This window comes from Eumetopias jubatus, unplaced genomic scaffold (genome assembly GCF_037043125.1).
Source record: "Eumetopias jubatus isolate StellerSeaLion01/CBP00866 unplaced genomic scaffold, mEumJub1_p1.0 scaffold_6, whole genome shotgun sequence".
Lineage (NCBI taxonomy): Eukaryota > Metazoa > Chordata > Mammalia > Carnivora > Otariidae > Eumetopias > Eumetopias jubatus.
The window spans coordinates 2,562,222-2,589,694 of record NW_028274812.1 but is presented as its reverse complement, the minus strand read 5'-3'; the positions used below and the strand labels follow the sequence as shown (position 1 = coordinate 2,589,694).

At 47.5% G+C, this 27,473-nt stretch overlaps 1 protein-coding gene and 1 long non-coding RNA gene across 5 annotated transcripts; one reads left to right on the top strand and one right to left on the bottom strand.

Annotated features, from left to right (window-relative positions):
* On the top strand, positions 1-27,473 carry CCR6 (C-C motif chemokine receptor 6). 3 transcript variants are annotated; one of them, XM_088023797.1, is made up of 4 exons: positions 1-250; positions 12,479-12,574; positions 24,734-24,843; positions 24,943-27,473. In XM_088023797.1, exons 3-4 carry the CDS (start codon positions 24,835-24,837, stop codon positions 26,059-26,061), a joined length of 1,128 nt encoding a protein of 375 aa, XP_087879923.1. In that variant the 5' UTR covers positions 1-250; positions 12,479-12,574; positions 24,734-24,834; the 3' UTR covers positions 26,062-27,473. The 3 variants fall into 3 exon arrangements, with proteins under 3 accessions (XP_087879923.1, XP_027959079.1, XP_027959078.1); XM_028103277.2 differs by lacking the exon at positions 1-250 and adding an exon at positions 10,139-10,534; XM_028103278.2 differs by lacking the exons at positions 1-250; positions 24,734-24,843 and adding an exon at positions 10,138-10,534.
* LOC114209249 (uncharacterized) lies at positions 8,567-16,868 on the bottom strand. Of its 2 annotated transcripts, XR_003609312.2 has the most exons (3): positions 16,262-16,868; positions 9,275-14,669; positions 8,567-9,180 (listed from the first exon to the last, which is right to left on the bottom strand). It is a non-coding gene; the product is annotated as an uncharacterized LOC114209249 (long non-coding RNA). The 2 variants fall into 2 exon arrangements; XR_003609311.2 differs by lacking the exon at positions 8,567-9,180 and having other exon boundaries at positions 11,139-14,628.

Below are 27,473 nucleotides of genomic sequence, written 5' to 3'. Positions count from 1 at the left end.
CCACACTGCCCAGCCTGTGGGCAAAGAATGAGAGAGTAGTGTCTTGAGAAGTTTGCTGAGCACTGAGCACAAGGACGTCCAGAGTGTGGAGCCCTTGGGGTGGCACAGCGTCCACACTGTCTTATACAGCAAGGAGAGGGCCAGGCTGTTTCCACCAGTGAAGAGAAATCTGAAGATTTAAGAAATCTGAAATTGAAGGGAAAAACTCAGTGGTGGCTCATTTGTAGAATAAAAAGCTACTTCTTCAGTGGTAAGTTTTTGCTTTGTTTTGGAATTTAGAAAGTACTGTATCTGTGTTGTCTTAATAAAACTGTTTCATGCCTTGAAGGCAAAAAAAAAAAATATTGCAACGTTCATCTTAGGGAGTCAGGTGTTGACCGAAAGCTTATTTGGGCAACTTTGGTTGTGCCTTGGGGAGAGAGAAGGACGCTAAATTTTGTTGGGTCTATTAGGAGCTACACACTGTTGTAGAGACTTCACATTTATTTCAGGTAGTTCTGATGGCAGTCCTGGGAGGCAGGTGTGATTCAGGTGTTAGACAAAGTCACAGGATCAGTGTGTGGCCGTGGAGGGATTTGAGTCCAGGTTCTTCCGATTCCAGAGTCGGTGCACTCTCTATTTCACGAAGATGTTAAGTATGACCTTCAGGTGCTCGTGACCTGACACATGTTGGCTTGTACCTTGAAAAGCCTGTAGCATTTGCAAGGAGCCCAGTTTTGAAAGGGCGATCATCTGTATGAATCATAACTATAAGGAAGACATGCAGATTCTGTAAACCCAAGCCAAACAGTCTCCCTGACTTACTGCACATGACGTGGGCTCTGGGCTGTGTTACAAGACAGCATGCTAGTGCATCTACACATGGATGGCATACAGAGGAGGTGAGAGGCTGAGGGAGGGAGGGACTGCCATGGAAGAGCAGGGCAGGGTGAGGGGACAAGGCAGGAGCAAGTGCCATGTGGATGGAGAAGAGAGATGGGCCAGCAGGGCTGATGGTGGTAGGAGGGGTGGGCGAGCCTGGAGCCAGCTCAGCAGAGGGTGTGAGGCTGTTTGTGAGCATGCACCCATATGTGTCTGCACTCCTGGGTCTGGTTCAAGAGAACGCACCAGGCTCTAATTCATGGGAAGATGTTCTTGTGATAACATCGTCTTCCAAGTGAAAGTGACAAATGGGTGGCAATGAGTTTCACTGTGTTGTGGGTTAATGCGTTTATGCCATTAAATACTGTTACTGCATTTACATGACAATATGGGAGACGTCTGCTTTAGTCGTGCATTCTGCTTTCTCTTATTAAATGTCTTAAACCTTCTGAGACTTCCTTTATCTGGAGGTCACTTATCCAATAATACAAACCCTCTAAGACAAACTGAGAACAAGGAAATGAACCCCAAAAGAGACTGCAACCAAAATAAAAATTATAAAGCCCATACCCAGAACCTTGTGAGTGCTTCTCCCAGGGGAGACACTAAGGTGCACACTCAGAGGTACCGGCTCTTACTTTAGGTGCGGTTCTGATAAGTGGGGTGGCTTGGTTTCCCAGCCCAGAGCTTATTGGAAGCAGAAAGGTCACCTGCTCATGTCAGATGCTGAGAGCAGTGGGCTGATAGACTGGTTGCCATCAGAAGTTGGGATGGAAGAATCCCAAACTTGATAGGACAGCTCAACATACTTAACCTGGGCTCATTTTTTTTTTTTTTTTAGATTGCACATATAATTTTAATAATATAGAGAAAATATATTTTGTATTTGTGAATCAAAATACAAGGCTTTTTTTATGTTATGTTAATCACCATACATTACATCATTAGTTTTTGATGGAGTTCCATGATTCATTGTTTGTGCATAACACCCAGTGCTCCATGCAGAACCTAGGCTCATTTAATGTAGACAAGCAAAGGGTCCCAAGTATTTGAGCAATCTCAGCGTGCAATCTGGGGCACTGCTGCAGAGGAGAGAACCTTGCATCCATGGTGGGGGCTACAAAAGGCATCGGAGGCAGGGCTGGACGATGGCGATTTGACCGGAAGACCTGTTTGAGCAGAAATTTCATGGATCAGGTCTCAAATCTTAAAATATAGATCTGCACATGATCAACCTTAGTTGGCAGTTAATGTAGGATAACTTTCTCCAAGAACAAGAGCAGGCAGAGTGGGCATCGTCGCGTTGCTGTGTGGAGTGGGCTCAGCAGTGGGTGCCTTATCCCGCGCTCAGGGGACATGATGGCCACACACAGGCGTCACGATCTGAAAAGGCTTCCATACCAGAGGGCGCTGAGGGTTTCCTAAAGAAGTACATGCCTTTTTATCTTCCCGACTTTGTCTGTTTTGGAAGTAGAATGAGGAGATGGAACTAGGAAGAGAGAGAAAACTGCACGAGGAGAGAATGCAGGTGTAGAAGACAAGGGCAGGCTGGGAAGGGGGGCAAGAGATGCAAGGAAGAAATGCGACATGACCCGCAGAGGCTGTAAAGGGGGGGCACGGGGCCCAGGAGCAGGGTGGGGCCAGCGGCACCTCGACAGTGGCCCTGGTGCCCTAGGGCCTCATCCAGCAGTGAAGGGTCCTGAAGCCAAGCCCACGCGTGGGTGTGGGGTGTCTCGGGTGTGGGGTGGATGTGGCCTCTGGGTCCCTCTGCTCAGGACCCTGCTTCTTTGATGGGCTTCCAGGTTGTAAGCCCTCCACGCTGCCCCCAGCCCCGGGTGCTCCCCTCCTCCTCACCGTCTGAAGTTCTAGGGGCAAGTGGACGGTGAGATTCGTGAACCTCAACCTCCGAGCCCTTAGCTGAGGCCCTGAGACTCTTCTTGCTCAAATGCGGGGTTAGCAGGATCCCAGGCCCCGGCCAGCCTGCCCGTTCAGAATCTGCATTTTCAGCCCCAGAGTTTCACAGGCCAAGTGCAGGAGCCTCCTCTGCGGGGAGTGGGGGCTGTTGGTCACACTGTAAACACGGGGCAGAGATGAGCAAGCCCCTTGTCCCGGCCCAAAGCGCTGAAGCAGCTGTGTGCTGTGCTTCGGAACGGGGTTGGGCTGTGCTTGTGTGTGTGGGGTGTGTGTGTGTGTGTGTGTGTGTGTGTCTGTGTGTGTAAGGTGTATGCACGTGGGTGTGCATGTGTGTGGATGTGTGTGTTGGGGGGTGTATGCATGTGTGGTGTGTCTATGTGGGGGGTGTCTGTGTGAGGTGTGTGTGTAAGGTGTATGCACGTGGATGTGGGGGGGTACGCACGTGGATGTGTGGGTGTGGGTGTATGTGTGCAGGGTGTATGCATGTGGGGTGTGTGTATATGATGTGTGTGTGGAGTGTATATGGGGGTGTCTGTGTAAGGTATGTGTGTGGGGGGTGTATATGGCGGGTGTCTTGTGAAGTGTGTGTGGGGGTTTGTGGGAAGCAGCCTGTGACCATCTGTCCTGAAGTCACCCTTTCTCATTTCTGTAGCACCTTTATAAATCAGCCTGACTTGTTCCCCTCAGGAAGAAAATGCAGGCCCTGAATCTGGGTCACCGGGGAACACAATGAATCAGTGGGGTTCCCGGGCCCTGTGCTTAGCAGCCCTCCCCTGTGATGCACAGTGAGCACCAGGAGGAACTGAGGCACCGATGTCTGTACAGGTTCAAGGAAGGAAACTTGAGATTTTATTGTGGGTTCGTCTAACATCAAAATCATTTGATTAGAGGTCCAGTTTTCTTTCCCAGACTTCTTTCTGGTAGATAAACATGTTTTAGTAAGCCACTATTCACTGTTTTGTGTGTATAATTAAATGAAAATATGATAAATTAAGTCTTCTTTGGTCTTTTTGTCAATTTGGGCTTTTTCCGATCTTGTGAGCCCAGCTGCAGTGATTCACCTCCCCCCTCCCCCCATGCCCTTCTGAAACCGTGGCGAGCACCTGGTCACCGAATCTCCTCTCCAGACGTGCGGGGTGGTTCTCAAGGTCAAACGCCAGGCCACGGTGTCCTTTGAGCTCCTGATCTGGTGGGACAGGTGCTAAGGAGGCACTTCTGTCACCCTCGTTCTGTATTCTGGTGAAATCCACTGTGCCCTCCTTGAAAAGTTTTGTGATTTTTAAAAAAAGATTTTATTTATTTATTTGTCAGAGAGCAAGCGAGCAAGAGAGCACAAGCAGGGGAGGAGCAGAGGAAGAGGGAGAAGCAGACTCCCTGTTGAGCAGGGGGCCTGACGTGAGGCTCCATCCCAGGACCCCGGGATCATGACCTGAGCCGAAGGCAGACGCTTAACCAACTGAGCCCCCATGTGCCCCAAGTTTTGTGATAGTTTTAAGTCTGAGAGAGACCAGTCCCATTGGAAGTCAGTTTTAGAGCTTCTTAGACCTGTTTTATTGATTGTCTCATTTGGTCAAAAATACGATGTTCTCAAGCTTTCCTGTTTTGAGCCATGGTGGGTGTCCAACATTCCGATACATTTCCTGCTTCTCACTTGAAGCAAAATTGCATGTTCACCATTCTGGAAACTGACAAAGAAATTGCAATTACAGGAACACTCAGACAGTGAAGATAGTCAGGAAATATCCAGAAGTGTGATTTTTCCAGCAGTGATATCTGTAATAAAGATTTCCTTGCTAGAAATTGTTTCCTTACGCAAACAATGTAACTCTTTGTTAAATGTGTGGGAAGCACAGAGTCACAGAAACAAAATGATATTTCTTCTCTTTCTAACTCCCAGGCAACCACTACCATCATTTTAATGCATTTCATCCCAGACTATATTCTGATCGCAGTCTTGTCATAGTTTCTCACTTATACTTATAAAAACTCATCATTTATCACACTTCCTGTGTCTAGAATGTTGTGGTCAGAGTTAGAACTTTAAATTTGGGGCCTCGAACAAAATTTTGTAAAGAGACAGCTACTGTCATGAGGCCAACTCAACATTTTGAAAACCTCTCTCTCTCCTCCATTCCAAAGATCCCGGGCATTATATAAAGAATGGTATTCGTTCAGTTGAACTCATCTTTAAAACAGTGGCTGTGCCTGGCATGGGACACGCACAGAATGTCACGTGTGAGGGGTCGCACGTCCCCATTGCTGAGGAGCTGGGCAGCCACCTGCCACAAAGTGTCAGGAACACAGAATTTCAAACGTGCATCTCTCGAGGACGCGGGGAGGCTGCATCTGTAGGGATCCTATAGGAGCTGCCTCCCTTGCGTGCCTAATTCTCCTGGATCTCTGGACTGGGCAGCCTGATTTCCTCAGAACTCCTCCTTTCCATATCTTTTGGCCCAAGTGTTCCTTGGTGTAACCCTGAGAATGAGGCCAGTGAGCATTCGTCCCGTGTGGGGGGCAGCCCTCTCCCCCGTGGCCCCCGCCTCTGGTCCAACCAGCCTCTCTCTTCCTTTCTCAGGGTCCTGCTTTCAGGCCCAGTCCTGCTCCAGAGGGAGGCACCCAGCCCGTCCTAACCATGCAGAAGGGTCCCTTCACCCCGATCCTTGCTGCCAGGACTTCAGGGTGACCAGGACTGTGTGGCTCTCAGCACAGAAATTTCCACCCCCTGGCAAACCAGGGTGGTTGGCCACCCTGAGCCTGGCAGCCCCATAAGGAGAACCGGGAGGTCAGTGCTGGTGTGAAAGGCTGAGCCCCATCCCTGTGGGCTCAGGGGTCCCCTGCTGGTCCACGGGGGCCAGGATCTCCTCTGCCCTGGTGGGCTGTGCCTGAGGGCTGAGCAGAAAACAACTTGAGTCAGAGGACCCGAGCTTTGGGTGCTGGAGAGGGGGACTGCACAGAGGTCAGTGTCTGCCCCTAGTGCTGCCACTGGACCCAGGAGTGGGTCCCAGGGGTCCCGTGTGGGGGTCAGAGGTGCTGCCTGCTTACCCCTAGGGTGAATAATGAAACATTTTTAAAAGATTTATTTATTTATTTGAGATAGAGAGAAAGAGCAGTGGAGGAGGGGCAGAGGGAGAGAAAGAATCTCAAGGCAGACTCTGCACTAAGCCTGATGTGGGGCTCGATCCCACGACCCTGAGATCATGACCCGCGCTGAAATCAAGAGTCGGCCGCTTAGACCAGCTGAGCCCCCCAGGCGCTCTTGAATCATGGAAATGTCACCTGTGTCCGCGGCTCTCCATAGTCTGTTCTGTTGCTGTGAGTCTCACCGCTGATCTTTTAGCTACACGTTTGCTACGGCCGTAACCTCCACTCCCGCGGTGCCGTCTCTCTGAGGTCCTTGTGACCAGCCCTCACTTGGACATTCATACTGAAAGCTGGTCTTCAAAGAGCACTGTAAACACTGGTGATCACACACACACACACACACACACGCACACACACACACACCAGGTTTCAGTCCTCACTTCCTTTTCTGGGCACTTCCTGCTTCGCCAGCCTCAAGAATGCCGTGTTCTTTTTTTTTTTTTTAAGATTTACTTATTTATTTGAGAAAGAGAGAGAGAGAGAGAGAAAATTTCAAGCAGACTCCCTGCTGAGCCCAGGGCTTGATCCCAGAACCCTGAGGTCATGACTTGAGCTGAAATCAAGAGTTGGATGTTTAACCGACTGCTCCACCCAGACGCCCCAGGAATACTGAGTGGTTTATCCTTCTGGCCACTTCTTTCCTGTCTTTTTTCCTCACTTCAATTTGTCCTGCTCCTAAGCACAAGGAGAAGCTCCCGGACTTCTGTCCACACCTCGGATCTCAGTTACAACCTCTCTGTGCGGAACTATTCCTGCATCTCTGCTATAGCCCCTCATTTAGGACCCAACACCATTATCACCATCATCACCACCATCACCATCATCAACCACCACCACCATCATCATCACCACGATCACCATGATCACCACCGTCATCACCACCATCATCACCACCATAACCACCATCATCATAACCACCATCACCACCATCACCACCATCATCATCACCATTGTAACCACCACCACCACCATTACCACCATCATCGCTACCACCATCACCACCATCACCACCATCACCACCATCATCATGACTATCATCATCATGACTATCATCACCATCAGCACCATCAGCACCATCACCACCATCACTACCATCACATCATGGCCATCACCATGATCACCCTCAGCTATTATTATGGGCCAAATACTGTAGGTGATATGCACTTTATGTGTCTGAAGCTCACATTAATCTTTTGTAAATCTTTAATCTTTATCTTATCAATGAGGAGACAGACCCCAGAGATTGACTGACTTGAAAAACAACTAATATGTGGCTGAGATGGATCTAAAGTCATGTCAAAAATCTCCAGTTACACAGACCTTCATTTCCTCACATTCTGTGTACCTTAGGTGAAACTCATTTCCTTCCTCTCAGACCAGTCTCTGTAACTTCACAGGAATATGTTAGAAACTTAGAAATAACTTTTCGGTTCTTAGCTCTCTGTCCTGTTGAGATGAAAAAATTGGCATCATTTTAATTCCTTCTTTGTCTTGTTTCTTAACTAATTTTTCCAAAATATCTCCTAAATATGTATGAACTTTGGGATCAGATGACATGACTTTGAGCCTTAGCTTTTCAACTTACTAAGTGTATGAATTTTAGGAAGTTGCTTTATTTCTCTGAGTTTCAGTTTGACAACACCAACACTATCTTGTTCTGAGGATTAATGACACAGAATAAGGGACAAGTCAAGGAAGGAACCCAAAGCACCTCGGTGCCTGTCTTTAGACTACCAGCTATTCTTCCTTCCCCTCGATGACTCCCGCACGGTATCACTTCTTCTCCAGTCAGTTCCGTGAAGTTGCTCCCTGTCACTCCATGACTCACAAAGCTCTCCTGCTGTCCCATCCCTCTCTCTGTCCTCATGTGCCAGTCCATCTTTGCGCTTTCCTTGCCGGTGCTGTTTGCCTGCCTGCCCCCTCCTACCTGGCTAGATATTCCTCATCCCTCATGGTTGAGCGCCAGCCCTTCTTTTTTCACAAAGACTCTTCGGACCGGTGTCGTGGCTAGAAGAACACGCTCCCTCCCTCCTCTGAACTCTCCACCTCTCAATACCCTCTTCTCAGTGATGAAGCACATGCTGCCTTGCCACACACAGCAGTGGTGCTAACACCAGGGATGTGTCTCTGCTTTCCAACTGTGAAAATTTCTTAAAGGAGGGAAAGAAATTGCATCACATATCTGTACATAGTAGCATGCATGTGGTAGTTATCTGAAAATATGAACTTATAAGAGGTGGATTAGGTTGGAGTGGATTTTATGAGTACGGTTTTCAGGCCAGATACTTTAGGGCGTAGAGTAACAGCATGTCAAAACCCTACAGGCCCAAAGCTAGAGCAGGGAGTGAACATGAAGGATACATAGCTTGAAATCTTTGTAAATTCTAAAATTGGAGATGTCAGCAAAACTGGTAATTCCCACTGCAAAATATACTTTTATCCTAATGGGAATTTGCTGACATAATTTGATGAGTAGCATTTTCTTAATTCTATATGGAAGAAAAGAGGTAGATCCAAACAGCATGGCACAGATGTAAACCACTGCTGGGTTTGATACCCTGTTTTCAACGTAACCACACCTATCTTCCCAACCACGTCACTGCTTTGGATTTCTCATTCCCCCCCCCCTCCATCCCCTCCACTTCCAGCACCTGTTCTAACTGCCTCTTTTCTTGGGAATGGTGGCCTTTCTTTCTTTCTCTTTTTCTTTCTTTCTTCTTTTCTTTCTCTTTATCTTTCTCTCTTCCTTCTTTCCTTAAAGAAGTATGTTTTGTTTTGATTTTTAAACATTTTTCATACATCTTTATGATTTCAGAGGAGGTCTAGTGTGCATGATGAAAAGTAGAGAACCATTCCAGTTATCTATGTAGCTGGCAAACCACCTGCAGTTGTGGCTCAAAACAATGATTTATTATTATTATTATTATTATTATTATTATTATTATTATTATCTCTTGTGGCTCTGGGGGTTGATTTGGCTCAGCTGAGTGGTTCTTGAGCAGTTTCAGTCAGAGGGAAGCTCATACCCGAGTCATCTGAAGGCTCTAGTGGGCAGGTTGGTGTCCCACCAGGCTGGCTGGTGTCAGGGATCCCAGCAGACTGTCTACATCCAACCTCTCCTTGCATGGTTTCTGCTGGGTTCCAAAAGGAAGCATGCATCCCAGGAGGCCCAGTAGGGAGCTGCATTTCTGTGACCCAGCCTTAGAAATCCCAGATTACTACTTCTACTCTATCCTATTGGCCAAGCAAGTCACCAGGTCCAATCTAGATTCAAGAAGATGGAAATTAGATTTTACTCTTGACATGTGAGCAGCACACTATATTGGGAGTAGAGGAATGGAAAGTGGCCATTTCTTACCTGTCACTATCACAAGAGGAACACAGAGCACCAAGGTCAGCTAGGTTTCCACCATTCCGGCACACTGTCCTCTGGAACAAGACTCAGGCATGTTTCTCAGAAACATTGCACATGACTAGGTTATGCACCTGCACAGTGGCTAGTGGGGATTGTTAAGGCAGTAAGGGCCAAGGGCCTACCAGACTGTTGAAGGGGCATCGGTGTGCAGCCACATGTTCCTCAGCAGACACTGATCATCTGTGTGTGAATCATCTTTTGAAAGTACCCACAAAGTCAAAAGCATGTTGAATTCTCTGCCTTCCTTTAAGGAAACACTCAAGACAAGCCATGAGGAAGTCAATTTGACTAAAAAGCTATCTTTACACAATTGTTGCTTGAAATCATTTACATTTTTATGATTTTATAATGTTTATAATTTAAGAAATTTGTTTATTCATAATAATACACATTTCCCAAGTACTTGTTTTTCCTTCTAATTTTTTCCCTCCTAAGAGGGCCAGTGTGGATTCTCCGCTGGGTCTGCATGGCCAGATTCTCATTTCCTGCTGCATTTTAGTGGGTCCTGCAGCTGAGAGATGCCCCAGTGGTGAAACCCAGCAGTTAGAACAAATAGTCACTGGTAAGCTCGGACCTGCACATAATACCCTCACACTAAAGCAAACAGACTCCCCACGGTCTGAAGCAATTCCTTATGGACAGGGTATTCATTTACCAAACTGCAATTGGACTTCGTTCTGAATCAAATTTGCCATGTGCTGTCAAACTTTCAGACTGTAAAATTGTTTATATAAAATGCATAACTGCATACTGTATTTCTTGCTTTTTACATAGCTCACAATGTCTATGCAAATGAGCAGCACAATTTTAAATTTGAGGAAGATCTCCTAAGGGTGAGACCTCATGGGCTTTTTGATATAGGCCAGTTTCTAGAGACAAGAAGACAAAATGGGTCTGAGCTTCCTAAGGATGACCTATAATTTGGATTTGCTTTGAAACACAGAAGGGATATTGGAGCAAAGATCACAGTGAGCACCGGGCAGCTGGTGCGTCCTGGAGTAGTGGCCTCAGAGATGGAACGGTTGAACGGGAAGGCTGCTCGGCGGCCACGTCTAATGCTCTGTTGACCCATCTCTCCCTGGGGGCAGAAGAGGAGCGCCAGGGAGGAGGTCAGGCCTAGGGAGGTTCTCCCACCTTCTGCCTCCCTGAGCTCCACTTCTGAAAGGGGGTCTGCATCCTGCCACAGGTCTCAGTGTTGTCCAGGTAAGGAGCTGTGACTGAGCCTCTACGCCACGGGTTTCTCCATGTGTCTGCATGATGTCCCTTTCCTCAACGTGCCACTTTCCTAGTTTCTGTTTTTTGGGGGCAGTTTCTTAGCAAGATCAGATCTGTTTTTCCTTTCTTTTTCTTTTCTTTTTTTTTTTTTTAGGCAGACCAAGTCCAGGGCTATAATTGCTATGAAAGGGCTGACTTCTCCACCTGCCTGCCGAACAAGGCCATCAAAGGGGATGTTAGTGGGACTGGGTAGAGAGTGCAGGATGCATGCATTCCTCAATTCCCCAGGGGAGCTGTGTCTTCCTCTGTGAGGGGTTTGAGGCCCCTAGCAGGCAGGTCTTCCAGGAGCTTCCACGCACAGCAAGAAGCAGAACCTCAGAGGTTGGGGGAGGTGGTGAAGGGGGAAGATGATGAGGTAAAGGAGGGAGGAAGAGCAAGGTGCTCCCTTTTGTCTCCAGCAACCATCAGCCTGCTGCGGGGCAGGGACGAAGAGGGAAGTCACACAGAGGGGTTCCTCTCACACAGAAGAGGGGATAGGGCACCCTGCATAGATGGACATCTCAAGCTCTGTCAAAGAGCAACACCTCGGGACTTAGTATGGAGAGATTTTTATTCAAAAGGACTCTTGTCAGGCAGGGACAATGGCAGTGGGTCTCCCTGTGACCATAAGGTCTGTGAGTGGCTCAGAATCAAACAGAAGAAGGCTTTGCTTCTACAGGGTCAGGGGAAGAAACAGGAGAAGCAGACTGTTGGGGAGGGGGGACAGCTGGACAAAGGGAATGACCTGTTCTGCCAGGAAAAACGACCTGCTGTGGTCAGCCAGTTCCCAAGAGAAGCTGACAAGGGGACATGCTCGCTCGGGGTCAGGGACAAGCAGGGTTCAGGAGTCTATGGGAAGGCGTGAAGGCTGACTAGCATCCGAGCCTGATATGCAGGGTGAGCCCTGAGCGGTTGTGGGCGCCCAGTGAGCTCAGGGAGGAAGCAGAGATGCTCGGCTCTGTGGGCCTGGCAGCCCCAGCTGGTCCGGTCCTGGCTTGCATTGATCTCTGCGTCCCTTTGCTGTAAAACATTTGGTATTTCCTGAGACTCGATTCACAGCAGCACACTTTATGATGACCAACACCTTTATGATTCCAGAACTCTTTCTCCTTCTTCCTTTCCTTTTTTTTTTTTTTTTGCATTTTTTAAATCACTCACACCTAAAAATGAGTTCCCCAAGCAAATCATCGGTTGCTACCTCTAACGCAAGGCACTCAGATCTGTTACCTGCCATCTCATAAAGATCACGCGCCCAGCTGTTAGGGACTTGTATTTACGGCCTAAATCACACAACAATAGCTCACATTCGTTGAGAGCCTGCTCTGGGTGAGCGCCATTCTCCCTGCTTCCCAAGGATCCACCCCGAATTTCTCAGGACACTCGGAGGCAAGAGCCACTCGGCCGTTAATCTGACAGAAGAAGGAACTGTGGGGTCCCCACAGGGTCAGGAGCCTACCTGCGGGTGCACAGATTTTGGGGGAAATCCAGGCACAGGGGCTCCAGGGGCTGCCCTAACCACAGTCTCATGTACCCGTTCCCAAACACGTCTACGCCTTCCCAGGCAGTTTGCAAAGTGTCCTTCCTTGCTCATGGGAAATAATTAGGCACAGGAGTGAGAAGGTCTGAGCACACACCGTTGCCACAAGTGGAGAAGCAGCTCGAAGTCACTGTGAGGAGCACCGCCACCCAGGTCCTGAACCTCTCCTCAGCTCCTCCTCAGGCGTGACTTGGCTTCCAGGGAGTCATATGATTATTTTATACCCCACAGGTTATACATGGTTAATCTTCTGCATTTGGGCAAATAGGCGTTACTTTTAAGTAGGAAGTGGTAGTTCAGCAATTTGCTTTTGGCCAATTCTGGTCTCTCACTACTTTTTTCTTAATGGCTATTAGAAATTGCACCTCGTCAAGAGAATCACAGTGGTGACGTGAAGCATCACCAGGAGGGGTGTAACAGGACAATTCCCGTTGGATCACGGCGTTTCTAAGGTGAGCACGGCCAAGCCCCTCGCTTCTTTCAAACCGCATTCATTTCTTTGATACCCTTGCCTGAGGGGCATCAGGAGTTCCAGAACACTGGCCTGGTGAGTGTGTTGCCCTTGATAAAGCAGTCTTGCTTTTGCAAAGACATTGTCTTTCTGGCTTTAGGAACAGGATCGTGCTTCCAAAAATCTCCCTTTTCCTTCAAGTGTGCAGTGAGCGATTTTATCATAATTGCCTTGCCCTGGAGCGTCAGGGATGGTTTGGGCATTGATTCTTCCTATAGTTAAATACCCGCAGGGCAGCGGTCTTGAGTGAAATGCAGTCATTTATTTAACACAAGAAGTTTGAAGAGCTAAAGACTAAGCTAAGAAATGTTTTGAAACCAATGCAAAATGTGATCTGTGCAATGCAAGATAGTGAGTGGGCATTTTGAGTAGCTGGGGATTGAGTGGGAAGGAGCTTATAAGGTGTTGTTTAGGAGAAATTGATAGGGTGGAAATTTTTATGAGACTCGGGGCAATACAGAAAAAGCTCTGATAATGTCTGCAAATGCCATAATGATTAGGAAGTCAGTGTCTCATGACCACAGGAGAAAGCATAATGATCTTTGAGAGAGTCTGCCATGGATTCCCTCCAAAGCCTATACAGTAGCAGAAACAGATTGTGGAGATCAACACTGCAAAGAGATAAATGCAAGGTCTGCATTAAATCTATTCTTGCAATGATTAAAAGTATGATTTCTGCAAATAAAAAAGCAAATATAAAAGTGAGCTTCCAAAGAAGTGAAAAAAACCAAAAGAAAAAAAATTTACAAACCTATATACAAATCACTGGAAAAAACCTTCTGGCTTCTCTCTTAACCGCTCTTATTCGAAAGCAGAAGGAAGCCAGCCTAGAGTTTCAGCTTGGCTGATGTTTATCTAAAAAAGGATAAAACACTGTGTGCCCATGATTCAAATGAACTGAGAAAACATACATTTATTGAATACCTGTAGTTGTAGTATAAGAGATTCTGGTATCAATTAAAAGGTTTGAAAATATATGTATTATCTAAGATCTTGTGAGAATTTAGTCCTTCAGGAAGACCCTGTGGAGACAAAGTGAATTAGAGTGTTAAGAGTGAACAGTCCTCTAGTCTTCCATCTGAAAAATGGGTATAGTGTCTACCTTAAAGGGTTTTTGTTAAAAGAGATAATAGATGTAAAGCAGTGATCCCAGTGTCCAGTATGCAATTATAACTTAATTTATAGCACACCCCCAGAGTGATCTCACACACATGCATGTATACACACATATGTGCACACACCAGTATACAAACATGCACGCACACAACATATGCACACCCACATAAACACATGTATGCACACGCATGCACACAACACACACATGCGTGCATATATACACATGACCTATCTACACTCATACTCTTATGCACACGTGTATATGCACACACATGCACACTCTTATTTAGTTCTTGTTCTGTATCTTGTGGGCCATCACTATTTATGAAAGTAAGTACAGATTTAAAATCTGCTTTCATTTAATTTTTAACTGTTAAACTTGTTATAAACTAAGTTAAAATTTTAGCAGTTTTCCTTGCTGATAATATTTTGATGTCTTATTAATGTTTTCCCCACACTTAGTTTTCTTGGGTAGAGTCTGCCCTTGGCCAAAGGACAAGCAGTGGAAGTTGGTGTGTTGGCTGCCCCTTCTGCTTTTCCAGACCTCGTTTCTTCTCTAGGGGCTCCTACTTCCCATTTGCGGCCCCTCTGCCTGCACCCACTCCCGGTCCCAACAGAGAGTGACCAGCCTGAGCGTGTGTCAGTTAGCGGGTCCCAGCTAGGACCCTTGCTGCTAAGAACTTGCAATGTTTCCTACCTGCCCCTGGTCAGGTGACTGAAGAACTCCCAGAGCTCTCAGAGTTCAGGGAAGAGAGGTGCGGCGGGATTCCTCTGCTCGCGGGGGGCGCGCTTGTGTTGAGGGGGGATGGACTGGTGCCCGGCTTCTCCTCAGCTGTAGTGGGTGCGCTGGTACCCTTTCCTTGGCTTCCTGGGCTGGCTCTGGTTTTTAGGTCATGTAGTATCAGAGTTTCTTTTCTTTTCTTTTTTTTTAAGATTTATTTAATTATTTGAGCGAGAGAGACAGTGGGGGAGGAGGAAGGATGGGAGAGAGGGAGAGAGAGAGAGAGAGAGAATCTCAAGCAGACTCTGTGCTGAGTGTGGAGCTTGACATGGGGCTCGATCCCATGACCCTGAGATCATGGCCTGAGCCAAAACCGAGAGTTGGACGCCCAACTGACTGAGCCCTCAGGCGCCCCTGTTCATTTCATTCCTGCATGACTTAATTAGCTGTTAGTTTCTGAGACTCTTTGCATGTGGTATCTGACAAAAATTGTACAGGAAGTCACACTCTCTTATTGCAATAAAAATATAAGTTAACATTTTAAATGCTATTTTTAAAATGTTACTCTAAGTAACATTGAATTTTTCTTAAAGTAACACTTTCTTTTTATGGGCAGTAACAAAGTCTTTGAAATTTTAAAGACCGAAAAGCAGGGACTAAATGATCATTGACCACATGCATACATGTAATGTTGGGGTTGAGCACACTTGCTTTCCATTTAGAAGGGTGATATGTTCATATGGCTTCAAACTTTAAATACAAAAGTCTCATGAGATTTAACTTAGCGCTACGTGCCTCTAAAACAGGAAGGGGAGACCCATGAAGGCCTATCTTTTAATGGAAGTTCAGTTCTGAGCATGCTCACTGTGAGAAGGGAGTCACTCAGGGGTTACTTCGAGCCTCTAATTCCGAGGGTGAGTGGGTCTGGGAAGTTGTAATTGCTCAAGCAAGCAGGGCTCTGAAGAGCCATTGATGAGAAACTGCTGTGTCAGTATCCAAGAGGAGGTTGCGGTTAGTGGCGTTTCCCAAACTTATGAACCACAGAGCCGTCTCCCCGCCAATCTCCCTCCCTTCTTCCCACCCAGAGCCTTCCTGGGAACCACTTTCAAAAGCTGGTCTATCCCAGTGCTCTGGTCCCTTGAAGCTGGGACTCCCTCGGGAGCAGCAGTTCCCACACATGAATATGGGGGAGAGTAATGTGGACAGTGTGTGGGACCCAAGAGCTGAGTGGTCAAAGCAGACATCCACAGGACCTACAGCTCTCGCCCGACATCAAATTTTCCGCAGGGAAGCACCAGGCACATTCCCGGAGGAGCCCCAGACCCTTAGACAGAGCTCACCAGAAACGGGTTTCAGTAACAAATCCACATGAAGTGTTATGGAGAGTGTGTGTGAAAACATTGTCACAAAGGTCCCCAGTTTATACCCACTCATCATGCAAACAGGAGATCCCTGGGTGCCTGATTCCCGTCCTCCCATGGACAGTGCCCCTCGTCCATAAAATCCAGTTTGCATGCAGTCAGGGGTGTAGGTATACAAGTATAGTCTGCTTAGAAGCATGTCTAGACATTTAGATAGGGACGCCCAGGTCTCCGTCCCTTGGCAAAGGCCATTGGTGTATTTCCAAGGAGGGCTGGTCCAGGTTCACGGTCACCGGAGCCCCAGCTGAAAGGCGGGAGATGCAGCCTACTGGTCAACCTGCCTTTCCAAAGGGCTGCATCTCCAGAAATTCTGATTCAGTGGGTCCGATCCACCTCCCAGCCTCCTCATTTTCCGTAAAGACTCACCCACCTGTGCTTGACAGAGAAGCATCTCCTGAGGGGCCCGTGCCGTTCTTGCTAAATGGTCCAACTGTTCTTCTGATGCTAGGTCACAGTCTGTCTGTGTAACCTCCACTCGTGGGAGTGTAAGGCTAGACCCTCTTTCACATGACGACCTTGCAGGTTAGTTGATGACTTCATTCCTACCCGACCTGTCATTGTCTTGAGGCTAGGCAACTGGCACTCGCAGGCGTGGTGACTGGTTGCTTCTCGTTGGCCTGGCCGTTGGGCCTCACCTGATTCTGGCTGCTCACGTTTCCTGTAGCACCATCAGAATTACCGTGGAAGTCTGACCAGAGCAGAGTCACCGGAACTATTACCTACCTCATTCTAAACCCTAGAGTTTTACTGATTTGACCTAAAAAAACAAATTAATTTTAACAGGATGCATTTAGCGAGCACTGTTTTTAGTTTTCTATTGCTGTCGTAACAAAATCAGCAGCTTCAGCCACACAGACCGCGTCCGTTACAGCTCTGTAGGTCAGGGTCCAGGGCAGGTCTGACCAGGCTAGAGTGGAGCTGTTGGCAGGGGTGTTCCTCTTCGAGTTTCTCAAAAAAGGATCTGTCTCCTTGCTCAATCAAACCGTGGCCAGAAATCTGCTCTTTGTGGCCGTAGGACTGACATCCCCATTCTTCATGTTGGCTGTCGGGGGGGCCGGTCCCAGCTCACAGAGCCTACCCACCTGCTTGGTCCTCAAAGCAACGATGGACCGAGCCCTCCCATGCTTCGAGTCTCTTCTCTTCCCTCTTCCATCTCAGCTGGGAGAGATCCCACTTTTAAGGACTCAAGAAGCGGCATGGGACCCATCTGGATAACCCAGGGTCATCTCCCCACCTCAGGGTTCAAACGCTTAGTCCTTTTGGCATGGAAAGACATGTTTCCCCAGGTTCTGGGGACTAGGGCACGGGCATCTCTTGGGCCCTGCTTCTGCTAACCGCACACACTGACCCTGTCTATCAGAACAGTGTGTCTGTGAGTAAGTGTGCAAGCAGCATGTGATTGGGGTGGGAAAATACGACGTAGATGCAGGTAACCTTCCGTTAGACGCTCGGTTAGCTGATGCTGTATCTGCTGTATAGATTCAGTCATCTCTCAGTGAAATTGCTATCAGATAAAACTCTTAACATTGATCCTGTTGCTAAGCTTTCATTTTCTATCCATGTAATTGACTATTCAAATCCAAGCCACAGAACCTCCTATTTTCCCCACTGAATTTTATCCTATGACTTTCGACCCATTGTTTGATTCCGTCCAGGGTTTTATCACGTTGGTTCTGTCACATCCAATATAATGATTCTAGTCTTAGGCGTCTCGTCATCTTCAGACCTGATGGGCTTGCCTCCTCTATTTTTGGCCCTCACAGTCATAAAAATAGCGGGTAGCACAGGACAGAGCCCAGCATGGTGCCAGTAAGGGTCTTGCACTGGGCAGTCACCCAGCCCATAGCCACTCATTGTCTTTCACCTAGATCATACTTCCACATCTTGAGGACTTATAAATTTCAGACTTAATCTTAGATTTGCAGTGTCTACAATGCCTCCTTGCTCTGCAAGCTGGTGACCATGACAAGCAGGCTTGGAGTGTGGGCCCACCCGCCTGAGCACTTGGCGCTTCCATCCCGGGCTGCCCCAGAGCCCTTCCTAACACACGTCAGCATCCTGCCTGGCATCTGCACCAGGGCGTTGATCTTCTCTGTCTCTGCAAACGAGCTTTGAGAGTTCTTACACAGTCTGTTCTCTGGTGGGACTCCACGGGCATCAGTCACCGGATCTGGGCCTCCCGGTTCCCGCGTCTCACCCGGTGCCATGCCACAGTGGGCCGGACGTGAGACCCCAGGGGCCCGAGGTGGCGGGAGCCTGTGAGGGGCTGAGGCTCAGGCAGGTGGTGATAGTGGGTGCCTGAGCCAGCAACAGTCGGCACTTTGCTCAAAGCAGTGGAGTACCAGGCAAGAAGGCTCCTCACTGCAAAACCAGGTTTGAACAGAGTAGTGTTTCTAAGCGTGTCATCATGATTTCCCCTCAGAAGCCTCAGAATTTCCTCCCAAGGACAATTCAGAACAGTTGGTCCCACAGATTCTCTTCATACCAACTGGTTCTGGGGAAGTGTTCGTATTCCCGGCTGTGGGACAGACAGTGACTTAGGAAATACTCGAATTTCAAAGATAAGCAAATTACATTTTAAGAATTGGTTGAGCCGGTGCCTTTAGATGTGATCTTCAAAATAAGACCTGGCAAGAATGGTGGTGATGACAGGGATATGCTAGGGGGAGAGAGAGAGAGAGAGAGAGAGAGAGAGAGAGAGAGAGAGAGAGAAGAGAGAGAGAGAGAGATGAGCTTTAAAAACAAGTTGGGGCAAGCCTTCTGCATCCGGAAACTTCGAGACTGTGGGTTTGTCAGCTCAGTGAAGAACGGACGTGTCCTCTGCGGCGGCCGCCAACCCCCAGTAGATAAGACAGTACACACTCCCTCCCACCCCATTCAGTGAAGAAGGTCTTCAAAAATGTCTTCATGGCTTTACCATCTCAATGTTTGGAACAAAGAAATCCAGAACTTGTTGTTTCTCCAAAAAGGTAACATTTGCTACCCAAGATCTGAGGTAATTTACTTGCGCCAAACATGTATAGGCTTCCTTATGGGTCGTGGTGGCCCAGATGCCAATCTGTCACCAATACAATTTCCTTAACACAATTCGCATGATTTTTGTGGTGATGATGGTGGTCTGGGGCAGACTGAATCATTTCCAATCACGGTGAGTGACTGGCATCCCTGTAAATGTGACAACAGTGTTTTTTATTGAGAACACTGATTCTTAACCACAACAGCATTGAATTCACCGCTGTCCAGATTTGTAGATTGTTCATACTGAGCAGGGGCAAACACCCCATGCCCCCCAACCTGGCCTGAGCACCCCGTCCCCCCTGGGGCCGCCCACCCAGCTCCTCGGGTGGACACCCTCTAGGAAGGCCCTCTGGACGCTGGCCTTTTCTTCGCCGAGAGCCGTCCACTTGTTTTTCTCGGCCTCGCAGGATTTTGCTGCGAGTGTTGCGTCGGTTTACCCGACAGCTGCTTGGAGCTGGAGCTGACCTGTGACTCATCCTCATATATCCCCAGTGTCATCCTCAACAGAGAGCTCCTAAGCGTTTGTTGAACGGAATTGAATTTGAATTCAGAAGACACTATAGGTCGTGGTGTGGTTAAAGAAACCATTTCTCTGAAGCGGGGTTCCAGCTGGGGTTCCAGCTGGGCACCGAGTCCGCAGTGCAGGGGGACGTCCCCTTTTCACAGGCGCTCTGCTGCCCGCTCCGTCATCAGCCACCAGCCTCCGCGTGACCCGAACGTCGCCGTGCCCCACCCCAGCGACCCCACCGCACTGGGGGCCCGTACAGCCCCCAGGCTTGCCGTGCGGTCCGTCCCCTGGGTCCCTCTGGCGGCCCCGTGGCCCCCGTGCTGTGTCTGCCCCGCCTCCCTTCACGTGTCCCCCACAGCCCCCAGTCTGTGTTTTCCCTCCTTCAGGGGCTGCCTCAAGTCCTGCCTTGCTCACGGACCTGCACACGCCCCTCCGTCCTTGGGGAGGACTCCGACCTACGGCACCTGTTGTCGTAACCAGCGCGTTTGTATGGACCTGTGTGCAGTTATTTTATTCACTCTCTTGGGGTATAACTTACACACAGTGAATGTCACCAACTGGAAGTACCTGAGTCAATGGGTGTTGACAAGTGCCCATCAACATCACAATCCTGATAGGGAACATTTCCGTCAAGCCGGAAAGGTCCCCGTGCCCCCTTCAGCCAATCTCTTCTCATCCCTGACCTATGACAGTCAGGACTGGATTTCCATCACTCCTGTTTTGCTTTCTCTAGAATTTCACGTAAATGGAATAATGCCGTGCCTGGTGCTAGATGTCTGGATTCTTTACCCAGCAAAATGCCTTTGCGACTCCCCCCCATGGAGCGGACCTCAGGACTTTGTTCCTTTTGGTTGGTGGGCAGTGTTCTGTGATATGGAGTTGGTACGACTTACTTGTCTGTTCACCTGCTGATGGAAGCTTTGGTTCTTTACGATCCAGGACTGTTACGTATAAACCTGCCATGAACATTCAAGTACTAGTCTTTCATTTTCATTTCTCTTGGCTAAATATGTAAGAGTCAGTTGCTGGTTCACATGGTAAGTGCATGTTTAATGTTACACGACATTGCCCCATGGTCTTCTCAAAGTGGCCGTGTGACTTCGCATTCCCACTGCCGGGGCTGAGCACTGGCCAGCTCCCATGTCTCCATCCGTGCCTCCTGTCTCGTCCGTCTCTGACTTTCAACAATCGAGTGGGTGACAAATGGTGTCTCATTGCATTTTTAATTTGCATTTCTCTAATGACTCATCCACTGAAAAAGTTTTCTGTGCATAATTGCCACCCATGTATTTCCTTTGGTGAACTCACTTCACATTTTTTGCCTGTTTCTTATCGAGTTGTGTCTTCTTGACATTGAATTGTAAGAGTTCTTTGTATATTCTGGATACAATTCATGATCAGATACAAGTTTACAAAAATTTTTTCCCATTCCATGGTCTGTTTTTATTTTTCTTAAGTGTCTTTCAAAAAGCAGAAGTTCTAAATTCTGATCAAGTACACATTTTTTTAAAAAATTTTGTTGTGTTATGTTAGTCACCATACAATACATCATTAGTTTCTGATGTGGTGATCCACGATCCATTGTTTTTGTATAACAAATTTTTTTTAAAGATTTTATTTATTTATTTGTCAGAGAGAGATAGAGAGAACATGAGCACAAGTAGCGGGGAGGGGCAGAGGGAGAAGCAGATGCCCTGCTGAGCAGGGAGCCCAACGTGGGGCTCGATCCCAGGACCCTGAGATCGGGACCCGAGCTGAAGCAGATGCTTCACTGACTGAGCCACCCAGGAGCCCCTTAAATTCTGATGAGTTACAATTTATCAATTTTTATTTATTTATTTATTTTTTACAGTTCATGCCTTTTGCAACTTAGATAAGGAATCTCTACCATTCCCAAGGGCACAAAGATTTTCTTTTCTGTTTTCCTCAGACGTTTTATGGTTTTGGTTCTCACATTTAGATCTATAATTCGTTTTGAGTTATTTTTTTGTTTGTAGCGTGAGGTAAGAGAAACGATCAACCTCTTATGCATGAACATCCAGTTGTCCTAGCACCATTTGTTGAAAAGACTGTTATTTCCCTCTCGAATTACCTTGGCATCTTGTTAAGAATCAGCTGGTTGTGGGTGTGTGGGTCTATTTCTGGACTCTATTCTGGTCCATTGATTTCTCTATCTATCCCTTTACCAATACCATGTTGTCATGATTCCTGTGTCTTCATAGTATGTCTTGAAATCAGGTAGTATGACTCTTACAACTCTGTGCTCTTTTTCAAAATGGTTTTGGCTCTTCTAAATCCCTTGGATTTCTATATAAATTTCAGGATCAGGCTGCCAGTTTCTTCCAAAAATCCTGCCACCATTTTGATTTGGATCGTGTTGTATCTGTAGATCATTTTGGAGAGAACCAACATCTTAATATTGGATTGTTTAATCCGGAACCTGATACACTTCTCCTTTAACTTAGATCTTAATTTCTTTCAGCAGTGTTTTATAGTTTTCAACATGGAAATCTCGTATCAATTTTTAAGATGTAGTCATATAAGTATTTTATTTCATGTTTTTTGATGCTATTATAATTTTTTTCCAGTCTCAATTGCCAAATATTCCAAATATTGTAGGGCATAGAATTACAATTGATTTGTGTATATTAATCCTCATCAGTGTAGTTTTCATTTTATGTGTTCTGTACTTCATCTATAGAACATTTATTTGGGTCTTTTTTATACTTTTTGTCATTTTCTTGATCGTACGGGTGCTTACCTCTACCTTCTTGAGCTTCTGGAGCATACTGATAGTAATTATCAGAGCAGGTTTTTCTGTCGTCTCTGTCATTCTTGTTTCTTCATGTCATTATGGGCCATATTTTCCTGTTTCTTCAAAAGTCTGTGTCATGGTCAGTGTGAGAGGCTGTAGCAGATGTCCACAGGCAGGGTAGGTTGAACAGGACACATTTGTTTCTCACGGTTCTGGAGGCTGGGAAGTCCAAGGTCCAGGTGCCAGCAGACCCAGTGTCTGGTGAGGACCCCCTGGTTCAGTCTTCTTGTCCTCCGGAGGCAGGGAGCAGAGAGGAAGCAAGCTCTCTGTGTCTCTTCTTATGAGGACACTAATCCCATTCATGAGGGGAGGTGCCACCTCTAAATGCCACCCCCTTGGGGATTAGGCTTCAGCGTATGAATTTTGGGGAGACACAGACATTCAGCCTCCAATGGTCTAGACATTTTTGTTTGGATGCCTGACATGAATTTTACATGGCTGAAGGCTGGAATTCGTTGCGTGCCTTTAAATGATTTGGGGCTTTGTTCTCGGATGTAGTTATGTTATTAGAATCAGGTGGGTCACCTGAGACTGTCCTTCAAGCTTTGTTGTGGCAGGCCCAGAGTAGTGTTTAAAGTAGGATTGTTTTAGGTGTATTACTCCTCAAACGGTATTGTTCTGAGGATGCTGTCCCATGCCTTGTGACTTAGAAGGTGCTGCTACACCTTCTGTGGGAAAGAACTATTTTAGCCCGTGAGGGATCTGAGGATTTCTCTGCCTCTCCCTTCTTGAAACGTTCTTGCATCGCTTCCTTTCAAGGACGCCTCTCTGCAGTTCTCCTTTCTCCGTGTGTAGCTCCCTCCTCTCCCATATACCTTGTCTTGCCCCGACCTTCCAGAACCCTGATCCCTGTGTCCTCAGTGAGGTCCCCATCCCCTGCTCAGGATGTCCCCATGCTCTGCAGTTGGAAACTGCTTCCTTGGAAACTGGGGGCTTCCCAGAGCTCAGGTCATAGCTCACTTCACCTGTTCTCTTCTGGTCAGGGACCTTACTCTTGTGACGTCTGTTAACATATTTTATAGGTTTTTCTGGTTGTTTAATGCAGTAAAGTACATTTGGTTTCTGTGAATCCATCATGGCTGGAACCATAAATCTTGTAGTCTTGTTTGATTGACATGTTTCATTTGATAATTGGATTGATATGTTTATCTCCTCATATGCTTTTGCAACACCAAGTCTTTATGTTGTGGCTTTTCTGCATGCCCTAAAGCCCTCAGTGAGAACGCACAGCTGCAGGTCACTGCAGAAGTGCACAGGTGACACCCCCCCCCTCCGCCCCCAGTGTCATGTCCAGAGCAATCGCTGAGAGGCAGCAAAGGCTCGCTCTCCAAGTGATGGCTCCAGGCATTAGGGAGGAAATGGGGTTGGGGCCACCTGATCTGTGACTGTGTAAGCAACACAACGAGAATCAAGTGATATGAGAAGTACGTTCAGAAAATCCTCAGGGTGAGCTTTGTGTAATACTGACTTCCTCCCCAAAATGTCGGGTATCAATATTGACCGTGTAGGTGAGGACTGATGAATTTCTTGAGCCTGGCTCCGTGCATCATCCCTTGGGCATTCCCAGCACATCACCTGCTCCGTGCAGCTTGGTTGGTAACAGTCACCTTGAACCAGAGGGTTCGGCCACCCTGCTGCTGCACAGGTCAGTACTCTCTATTCTTTTCCACCTGCTCGCCTTCTCTGCCATCCCTTTGCCTGCCTCACGCCCGTTCTCCAAGGACCGAGGGGGTCTGTCCAACGAGCCATCCTGAACCACTCTAACCTTGACCTTTCTTCCCCCAGCCTGGTTTCGGATGATTATGATGTGTCTGCCCCAGCAGATTGGTGCCTGTTAACTCTAGTGCACGCTGACAATATCTGCGTCTTGTGGGAAATACATATATACGTTCCTAACGCCTTTCAAGCCAGAGAAACTTATTCAGCATATCTCGAGAATGACTCCCACGCTCAAACTTTAAAAAATTCTACAAGAGATTCTCACATGCCCAGCTGGGTGAAAAAAAGTGAATCATACTGTAAGCTATAAATCATAAGTATTCTAGACACACCTGCAGTTCTGTGGATTTTGTTCAGTGGAACGCTGTTGAGTGTCATTAAATTGCATTTTGCACCAAGATTTCTGCGCAGATCAGAATCTGTGGTTTTGCTGGTATCTCCCTTCTTTATACCATAGATCAGGGATTGACAAATTGTAGCCATGGCAACCAAGTCTGGCGGAGCCCATTCATGTGTGAAGTTGTCTCCTGTTGGTCTCAAGCTGCCAGGGCAGATTCCAGTTGTTGGGACAGAGACTATAGGACCTGCAGAACCTAAAATACTTACTGTCTGGTCTTTTGCAGAAAGAGCCTGCAGACCCTTGTTCTAAATGAATATTTTCCTGCAAAATAGCACTCCGTGCACCCTTTGTGTCCAGGTGAAATGGAATGCTAGTAACGTAATTCTCGGGCTCCGGAATACTTGTCTCAATCACAGTGTGTCTTGCTTTCTTTCCTCCTTAGATTCACTTCCCCCCTGTTATCTCTGCTGGTGAACCAGAGTGGTTGAACTTCCACCCCCTTCTATACCAGGCCCGCCTTTTCTGCCAAGAGTAAGCACCACAATGAGTGGGGTGAGCATCTCTCTTACTGTGGTTAGCAGTGTAATTTCGGTCAGCTGTGGCTACCTGCACATTGCGCTACAGTTAACTCTACCTTTGTTCACTTTCCAGGAAGCAATGAATTTCAGCACCGTCTTCAACTTCAATGAGGACTATTTTGGGTCGGGTAATATTTCGGATTATTCATTTGATGATGACACCTTACTGTGTTCCTTGCAAGAGGTCAGGAAATTCTCTGGGCTCTTTGTGCCCATGGCTTACTCCCTGATATGTGTCTTTGGCCTTCTGGGCAACATTTTGGTGGTGGTCACCTTTGCTTTTTATAAGAAGGCCAAGTCCATGACAGACGTTTATCTCTTGAATATGGCCATTGCTGACATTCTGTTCGTTCTCACCCTCCCGTTCTGGGCTGTTAGCCACGCCACGGGTGAGTGGATTTTCAGCAATGCCCTATGCAAGCTGATGAAGGGCATCTACGCCGTCAACTTCAACTGTGGGATGCTGCTCCTGGCCTGCATCAGCATGGACCGCTACATCGCCATCGTGCAGGCCACCAAGTCGTTCCGGCTGCGGTCCAGAACCCTGGCGCACCACAGGATGATCTGCTTGGTGGTGTGGGTGGTGTCAGTGCTCATCTCCAGCTGGACGTTCGTGTTCAACCAGAAGTACAGTGTGCAGGGCAGCGACGTGTGCGAGCCCCGCTACCACGAGGGCTCCGACCCCATCAAGTGGAAGCTGCTGATGCTGGGGCTTCAGCTCCTCTTTGGCTTCTTCATTCCCCTGGTGTTTATGATCTTCTGCTACATGTTCATCGTCAAAACCCTAGTGCAGGCTCAGAACTCCAAGCGGCACAAGGCTATCCGCGTCATTATCGCCGTGGTGCTGGTGTTTCTGGCTTGCCAGATCCCCCACAACATGGTGCTCCTGGTGACAGCCGTGCAGCTGGGCAGGATGAACCGCTCCTGCCATGGCCAGAAGCTGCTGGGCTACAGCACCAACGTCACCGAGGTCCTAGCCTTCCTGCACTGCTGTCTCAACCCCGTGCTCTATGCCTTCATTGGGCAGAAGTTTAGGAGCTACTTTCTGAAGATCGTGAAGGATCTGTGGTGTGTGCGACGGAGGCAGAAGGCGCCGGGCTTCTCCTGCTCCAGGCTGTACTCAGAAACCTTCACCTCCAGGCAGAACAGTGAGACCGTGGACAACGAAAACGCGTCGTCCTTCACCATGTGACCGGCCCGGAGCGGGCGGTGCCCGGGGGGCTCGGGGATGGTAGACGTGCACTCAGGAGCACTGTCCTCCTGCAGCCCCGAGCCCCCAGGGTACCCTACAGCTGGCCTTCCCCAAAGCAGGCCCCGGGGAATGCGGAATTGGAGCCAACTGTGCACAAGCGTGGATGTTTTCAGGAATATTCGTGAAGAAGCTCTAGAGCACAGTTTCTCCTGATCACAGCAAAAATGCACAGGGTTTGGAAAACCAAGACAGAAAAAAATCACTTAAGAGCCCTCGCACAACTCATTTCAGGCAGAAGGTGAAACACTTCACCCAAGCTGGGAAAGTGGCGTGGGGAGATGGACAGTGGCTGGATATGCACTGGTGTTGATTGTCACCACGGATAAGGCAGATCAGGTGGTAACAGGCCATCGGGAAAGTGTATGTTTGCTTTATTTCCCCAAGAAAATGTTCTCTGCAGTCGGTAATTCTCCCAAAATCTGGTAGAGGTCCATGAAGCCACATAGGAACAGCATACATTCAGCACACAGAGGGGCTCAGTAACTATTTGTTACATAAATCGGAGTGGAAGTGGGGACCGTTTAGAGTGTAAGGTGTCTAAATTACCTTCTTTTAAAAAAAGTGCAAGGAAGCTTCCTTGAGACAACACAGAAAGAGCTTTTGTTCCACGCCCAGAAGCAGAAGCAGCACAGAGAGGACCCTTGTGCCAAGGGCTTCGGGGTCGGCAAGGAGCTGGGATCCTTCACTTCTGCTGCTGACTTTAAGGTGGTTTTACCCAAAGTCTGAGGTTGATCATGGAATCCAATTTCTAGCTTCTAGAAAGTTCTTAGAACTCAAGCTTTGAGAATGCTTTGTAAACAGATGAACACAAGTAGAACAAAAAACCACATTACAAAATGCAGGCATGTATTAGAAGGTACTGATGTGAATTACAAAGATACTGAGATGTATAATCCTGAGAAATCTGTTCTTGAAACTTTCTATTGTTCTTGTAAGCTTGACCTGCATCTCTATATGAAATTCAAAGTGATAGCTTAGGATTCAAAGTCTGTATGTTTCAAACATAGTTTTGGCTTTGCAAAATAAAGCTGCATCAGTGTTCTGACTCAGAGACAGAGGTGTTCAGAGGTCGCGCATCCTTCCAGACTGTGACCGTTGGACTCCAGCGCTCAAAGCACAGGGGCTGTTACTTAGATGCTCCTTGTAGGATAGCCGATGGGCCGAGAGAATCTATGGAGATAAATTTGTGTTTCTAAGCAGGCATGGAAACCGTTCCCTTATTGTGGCACAGCTGGAAATCAGCTCTTCTGTATAATTTGAATTTTCAGATAAGTGAAGCTTACTTCTTTATGCAATAACCCATTTAATTTCAGCCATACTGAATAAAAGTGTTTCCAAAATACAATACATAA